The sequence below is a fragment of the Octopus bimaculoides genome, chromosome 7 (assembly GCF_001194135.2).
Source record: "Octopus bimaculoides isolate UCB-OBI-ISO-001 chromosome 7, ASM119413v2, whole genome shotgun sequence".
Classification (NCBI taxonomy): Eukaryota; Metazoa; Mollusca; class Cephalopoda; order Octopoda; family Octopodidae; genus Octopus; species Octopus bimaculoides.
In genome coordinates, this window is record NC_068987.1 from 18,384,422 (window position 1) to 18,392,393 (window position 7,972).

Consider the following 7,972-nt stretch of genomic DNA (forward strand, 5'->3'; position numbering starts at 1 on the left):
ATGTAATTGACTTAATCCCTTTGTCTGTCCTTGTTTGTCCCCACTGTGTTTAGCCCCTTGTGGGCAATAAAGAAATAAGAAACATTAGCACACTGGGTGAAATGCTTAGCGGTATTTCATCTGTCTTTACGTTCTGAGTTCAAATTCCACCAAGGTTGACTTTGCCTTTCATTCTTTTGGGGGTTGATAAAATAAGTACCAGCTGAGCCCTGATAATACTTGTCTTCTTTTCAGAAAGAACTTTAAATGTTGTACTTCACACCCACACATTCAAATACATTCCTTTTCATCATCATCATCATCATCGTTTAACGTCCGCTTTCCATGCTAGCATGGGTTGGACGATTTGACTGAGGACTGGTAAACCGGATGGCTGCACCAGGCTCCCATCTGATCTGGCAGACTTTCTACAGCTGGATGCCCTTCCTAACGCCAACCACTCCAAGAGTGTAGTGGGAGCTTTTTATGTGCCACTGGCACAGGAGCCAGTCATGCAGTCTTGGTATTAATCACATTCGGATAGTGCTTTTTACATGCTACCAGCAAAGGAGCCAGTTGGGGCACTGGCATCAACCACACACACACACACATATATATTTATATATATATATATATAGATATACACACACACACACACACACACACACACACACACACACACACACACACACACACATATATATAGTGTGTGTGTGTAAGGCCTTGTAGTACACTCAGTACAATGTCAGCAGCAATTCAGATCTGCAATTTGGTTTTAAAATCTGTTTCATTTATTTTATTTCTCTTGATTTAGGTCTTTCAGAGAAAGAAGCATGGCGACACAGTCTCATTTCCCCCTCCCCTTTACATTTGAAACTTTTCAATATTGCTCTGTAAAAAAAAAAAAATTTTTTCTGGGTTCCCTTCTATTCTACCAATCTCCTTAATCATGAGTCATTTGTCATGTTTGTCATGTCAAAAGGTCATTAAAAACCCTACATCATGCTACTGTATTTAATTTTTGAGTGTTTTGTTTGTTTTGTTTGCTTTGTTTTTTTTATGCCAGACAGCAAGTTTTAGTGTTTTTCTTATCAAACATTTGATGTCAGCTACAGGCCTTGATAATTGTAAAGAGCTTTTAAACAACAACAATCTTTTCAAGATTCTTTGGAAAAATCTAAATCTTGTTCAAGCTTGTCCAAATTCACATTATACTGTTTTAATTAGGTTTCGTAATAATGACCTAGTGTTCTCAATTAATGTTAACAGTTCTTAATGTTGTCCTTGTTGAATATTTTATTTATTATTTGCAATTGGCGAAGATAGCCTCAAAGGTTTCATGGTTTCCAAGAATGCTACCGTTCACTGTTTCATTGCATTTCTGATGGTGACAGTGACAAGTGAGGGTCACCGACTACAATTTCTTAACTAAGTTTATGCCATGGCCATTTTATATTAGTAAAAGTTATAGACAGACGTACACGCACACACACACACACACACACACACACACACACATGCGCACGCATGTTAAAGTTTGTTTTTATGTCAAGTTATACTCTTTTACTTGTTTCAGTCATTTGACTGTGGCCATGCTGGAGCACCGCCTTTAGTCGAGAAAATCAACCCCAGGACTTATTCTTTGTAAGCCTAGTACTTATTCTATCGGTCTCTTTTGCCGAACCGCTAAGTCACGGGGATGTAAACACACCAGCATCGGTTGTCAAGCGATGTTGTGGGGGACAAACACAAACACACAAACACACACACACACACACACATATATACACATATACAACGGGTTTCTTTCAGTTTCCGTCTACCAAATCCACTCACAAGGCTTTGGTCGGGCTGAGGTTATAGTAGAAGACACTTGCCCAAGGTTCCACGCAGTGGGACTGAACCCAGAACCATGTGGTTGGTAAGCAAGCTACTTACCACACAGCCACTCCTACGCCTATATATAGAAACAATTTAATATCAAACTAAAGGATAATCTTTCATAGTATATGTGTTTATCAAACTTCACTTTCCCTGTTGACTTTTATAGTATATCTAGGATATAATTTGAGAAAACTTTGCTATAACTACCAGGTCAAGTTACCTTTTAGGGTGTCCCTGATTGGCTTTCAGACAATAAGAAGTTGATTTGTAAGGGGGGACTTACTTGCCATGTAGCAGACCAACTGGCCTGCTCTTATGTTGGTAGCAGACCAACTGGCCTGCTCTTATGTTGGTAGCAGATCAACTGGTCTGCACAAATACTGTTAGCAGATCAATTGGCCCGCTCATATACTGGTAGCAGATCAACTGGTCTGCACGAATACTAGTAGCAGATCAACTGGCCTGCTCATATACTGGTAGCGGATCAACTGGTCTGCACGAATACTAGTAGCAGATCAACTGGCCTGCTCATATACTGGTAGCAGATCAACTGGTCTGCTCATATACTGGTAGCAGATCAACTGGTCTGCACGAATACTAGTAGCAGATCAACTGGCCTGCTCATATACTGGTAGCAGATCAACTGGTCTGCTCATATACTGGTAGCAGATCAACTGGTCTGCACGAATACTAGTAGCAGATCAACTGGCCTGCTCATATACTGGTAGCAGATCAACTGGTCTGCTCATATACTGGTAGCAGATCAACTGGTCTGCACGAATACTAGTAGCAGATCAACTGGCCCGCTCATATACTGGTAGCAGATCAACTGGTCTGCTCATATACTGGTAGCAGATCAACTGGTCTGCACGAATACTAGTAGCAGATCAACTGGTCTGCTCGTATACTGGTAGTGGATTAACTGGTCTGCTCGTATACTGGTAGTGGATTAACTGGTCTGCTCGTATACTGGTAGCAGATCAACTGGCCTGCATGAATACTGGTAGTAGATCAGCTGGCCTGCTCATATACTTTCACTAGTTATATATGAGGATGAAGCCAAAATAAGGCAGAAACATATTTGAAGTTGTATCTGATATTTTCTGGGAAAAAAGAAGAAAAAAATCATTAGCCATCAACTAATATTATTGATTTTTATAATGTCATATTTTTTCAAACTGCATATTTTATTGTACTTAAACTTTTTAATGTTCCACACATTAAATATATTAACATTTATGCAGCTAACGTTGTTTATACAGATGGTATCTCTGGAATTATTTAATGTCTGCAGTTTTTATAGTTAACCTGTAAATTGTCAATTTATTTCTGTGTGAGAGTATGCAATTTTGCCACTGTAATCATCAAATAGTTGCAACATAATTTGACTTGTACATTGTCGAATATGTTACATAAGCATTCAATTCATGTCTCTACTGAATATGCCATAAAATATTTCTGGCATTGTGTCAAACTGAGAATTTATATTTAACATGTGTGATTGTATGGTTAAGAAGTTTGCTTCCCAACTACATGGTTTCAGGTTCAGTCCCACTTAGTGGCACCCTGAGAGAGTGTCTTTCACAATAGCCCGAAGCTCCGCAACCTTTTTTCACTTGCGGTGCACTTATATTCTTTTCAAAATTTGGCGGCACACCTAAACTAAAAATATAACTAAAAATATAGGGGAAAAATTATGTTCAGGTTAAACTGTGGCACACATAGCATCATCTCGTGGCATACCAGTTGCAGAGCATTGCTATAGCTTATAGAAACTGAAAGAAACCCATTGTGTGTGTGTGTGCGTGTGCAGATGTGGCTGTCTCATTAAGAAGCTTACTTCCCAACCATGTAGTCTTGGGTTCAGTCCTGCCTGGGGAAATGTCTTCTACTATAGCTCCAGGCCAAGCAAAACCTTATGAGTGTATTTGGTAAATAGAAACTGAAAGAAACTTGTATTTATGTGTGTGTGGTCATAATAGTTTACCATCAGTTTTTATTTTAACTCAGAGACTTTTCTCTTTCTTTTGCCATATTATAATGTTCGAGAACTTTTCAAAGTTTTGCATACATTTTCATTCCATTATATCTTTTACATTTCCAGACTTTTCTTTCTTTTTTTTTTATGCTGTTGTTGTTACAACTAGTTCCATTGTGTCCATATTTGGTACTTTTTCCTGCTTTCAAAAATACACATTCTGATAACCAATCAATCATTGGTCAAGTTTGATTGATATTGTGTGAGTGACCATCCATATTGATGCCAAAAATCATGCATGCTTCAGACAAAAGGTATGTGTGAGTGTGTGTTTGCAAGTATATATGTGTGTGTGTGTATAGGTATATATTAGAGAGGTGGGGAGACAGACAGATATGTGTATTCTCTTGCTAACTCTGTTCAGAGGACTGTGATCATGCTGGAGCATAATATTTTTATATCAAACAGTGAAGCTTACTATTTTTCATATCAGATGACGTTTTAATCTGTGCTTAACATAACCACCATCCTGTCCTCAACCATATACATTAAAAATTGGTTTTTCAAAGAAGAATATCTTATTACCCTCAAACGACATCTGGACAGATTCCTTTGAGGGATACCAGACAAAGCACTTGTACCTGCAGTCGTGTATATATATGGCTGCATGGGCTACATTTTCAAACATCTACGAGGAGAGGTTTCTCCCAGGACTGTCTCTCAGCACAGAGTCTTCTCCCATATGAGTGCTCTCGAGTGTGTTAAGTGTGACTTTGTGCAGATATATTTCGTTCAACACTGCTTTACGTGACATTTTAGTATACACAGACATATATGTATACACACACACACACACATATACCCATAAGGCAATGAGCTGGCAGAAACATTAGCACGCCGGGCAAAATACTGCTACGTTCAGAGTTCAAATTCTGCCGAGGTCGACTTTGCTTTTCATCCTTTTGGGGTCGATTAAATAAGTATCAGTTATGGACTGGGGTCGATATAATCGACTTAATTCGTTTTTCTGTCCTTGTTTGTCCTCTCTGTGTGTAGCCCCTTGTGGGTAGTAAAGAAATAACACATATACTCATACATTTTATTCCTTCATTTCATTTTACACGAGAAATATTGATAGTGACTTCAAAGTTTCGGTTCAGTTGCCTTCATCAGACTATATGCCAAAGATAACTAAGCTGAAATTTTGAAGTCACTGTCAACTTTTTTTTTTTTTTTTTGTGGCAATAAAATCAATGATACTTTACTTAAATCTATTGAGTGAGCCTTCAATTAATGTGTTTTGCACATCGCAAATATATATATGTGTGTGAGCATATATGTATATATGTATGTGTTATGTATGTATATATGTATATATATGTATGATTATATACATATATATGTATGTACGTATATGTATAGATGTATGTATGTATATATATATATGTAGGGACGTATGTATGTATATATGCAAGTATGTATATGTGTGTGTGTGTATGTATATATATATATATAGTCAATTAAATATAAAAGTATACCCCTGTTTCTTTATATCTGTCAATGTCTTGTTTTGCATTCAATATCATTCAACTATGGTTTGTTGAACAGTATTTCTGCATCGCTTCAACTTTATTCACTTGCTACTTACCTGTAATTATTGCACCTGCATTTTTTTCTTTTCTTTTTTTTTTCTATTTCTGCTTTTTCCGTTATTTGTTTTTTGGGGTTTTTTTTGTTTTTGTTTTTCATTATTTTCATTTTGTTTTCATTTATTTATTTATGTTTACTTGCATGACTTTGTTGTTCTTGTTGTCATTGCTGCTGCTGTCATTACCGCTGCTACCTCTACCACCATCACAACCACCACCACCACCACTACTACTTTTATACTGATACACAGGTATCAGACGCAAAACTTTTTCAGGAGATGTCGTCGACTGTGACCAACTTAACGGAAAAAGTAAGTATCCCCCCCTCCCTAACCAAACACTATTGAATGGCTTCTTTTTCCTTTTTTTTTTTATCTTATTTGCTTTCTTGCCTGCTGTTTTCCCTACACCCTTAATTAATTTTTTTTATTTATCATTAATCACCTTTTATCTTTTTATTATTTTTTTTTTTGCGTTGTTTGTAAAACTAATTGTTATTTTCTTTATAATTGTTTATCTATGTAACAACATATCTACTGCTATAAAACTAACATGTGTAGTTACTAAGCTAAGAAATAACTAAATTGATCAAAATTAATTAAATATATATAGTTTGCTTCCCAACCACATGGTTCTGGGTTCAGTCCCACTGCATGGCATCTTGGGCAAGTGTCTTCTACTATAGCCTCAGGCCAACCAAAGCCTTATAAGTGGATTAAGTAGACGGAAACTGAAAGAAGCCATCATATATATATGTATGTGTCTGTCTGTCTGTGTGTCTGTGTTTGTCCCCCCAACATCGCTTGACGACCGATGCTGGTGTGTTTACGTCCCCGTAACTTAGCGGTTCGGCAAAAGAAACCGATAGAATAAGTACTAGGCTTCCAAAGAATAAGTCCTGGGGTCCATTTGCTCGATTAAAGGCGGTGCTCCAGCATGGCCGCAGTCAAATGACTGAAACAAGGTAAAAAGAGAGTGATCTCATAGTTTTGAGATTTCAATGATGTGATTGTATATTTTTAGAATGACATTGTAGGATAGGTGTGAAAGGCCAAGTCTGGCCAGATTGAACATAAAACGGGTAGAATATTTGGGTCAGAAATGCATGGCTTAAATCCGAAAGGGTTAATGTTAGAGTCATAAATTATTTAAAATCATTTTTCACAAAAGGCAGCCATATTAAGCTGATGTTGAAGTTCAACCAAGTAGACCAATGTTATCAATGATGGATCTTCAACAGTGATCCACAAAACTCTATCAGCCATGCTTCTCTATATATTATCCCATTTTCTTTTTGTTATTGTTGTTTGTGTATTTTTTTAACCAGTCATTCTTTATATCCTACTATCAGTATATGTGTGTGTGTGTGTATGTATGTGTGTGAGTATATGTATGTGTATATATGTGCATGTGTGTGTGTGTGTGTATATATATATATATATATATATATATATATAGGGAGAGAGAGAGAGAGACTGACAAACAGTTATCCCTTCGAGATCAATAAAATCAATTGATATGGGTATGGTTTGAACTCTAACCTTCCTAGACACTTATTGATCTTCCATTTGGTTCTTTTTATCTACCAATGAGCCACTGCCATTCATTCTAGATTGCTGGCTCCCATTTTCACTAATCCATTTACAAACCACGAAAACTTCTTCATGACTGCCCTCATCTGCATGCTAGAAATAGCAGCTAGATTTCCCTCAAATCATACACTGTTCTATTAGAAAAAAAATAATGGCACATGGAGCAGTTTAGTAGTCTTAGAGGCATTACATCTGATTAATAAAAGACACGCTTCTTTCAGTTTCCACTCACAAGGTGTTTGGTTGGCCCAAGGTGTGCCACAAAGTGAGACTGAACCTGAAATCATGTGGTTGAGAAACAAAGTTCTTTACTATACCGCCATGTCTGCACCTTCATGTGGCCACACCTGTTTTAAAATGATCTAAATTTAAAGCTTTCCATCATGTAAAATTATGTTCCAAATGCCAGCTTAATAATAACGACAGTCATTTTCGTAAATGCTTCATTATTTTCGAAATCACTTCCAAAATTAATTGAAAGAAAAAAAAAAAAACAACGGTGAATTTCAATAGAAACACAGCCACAAAAGTGTTGATATCCTTTTCTAACCTTTTTTTTTACTCCTAAATATTTAACCATCTTCTTCTTCTTGTGTGTGTTTGTGTGTGTGTACACTATTTCTAAAACATGGCTTTCTGATTTTTGAAATTTGCAATTATCTGCTTGATATCACAGCGTTTTGTAGTTTAATTTTCAATTTCACAGGAACGGAAATCTTATTAAGGGACATTGGATTTCATTTTGAAACCTGTTCTTTTTCCGTGCCTCCCTTCTTCCCTCCTTCCCATTACATTAGTTCTTATATTTCGAACTGGGCAGTTGCCAGGGATTGGGTTTTGCAGTTCTCTATCAGAATGCCAATTTTGCCAGCAATTATTTTTATTATTTT

General features: G+C 36.7%; 1 protein-coding gene across 5 annotated transcripts in view; it reads left to right on the forward strand.

The window, feature by feature from the left end:
• Positions 1-7,972, forward strand: part of LOC106876806 (uncharacterized) — a 119,250-nt gene that overhangs the window by 104,661 nt on the left and 6,617 nt on the right. For 3 of the 5 annotated variants that reach the window (XM_052969292.1, XM_014925516.2, XM_014925514.2), the window contains exon 3: positions 5,742-5,801. The exons of the other annotated variants lie outside the window; for them this stretch is intronic. In XM_052969292.1, the coding sequence (XP_052825252.1) occupies positions 5,742-5,801 (60 nt within the window). The remainder of the gene's footprint in view (positions 1-5,741; positions 5,802-7,972) is intronic. 5 annotated transcript variants of the gene reach the window in all.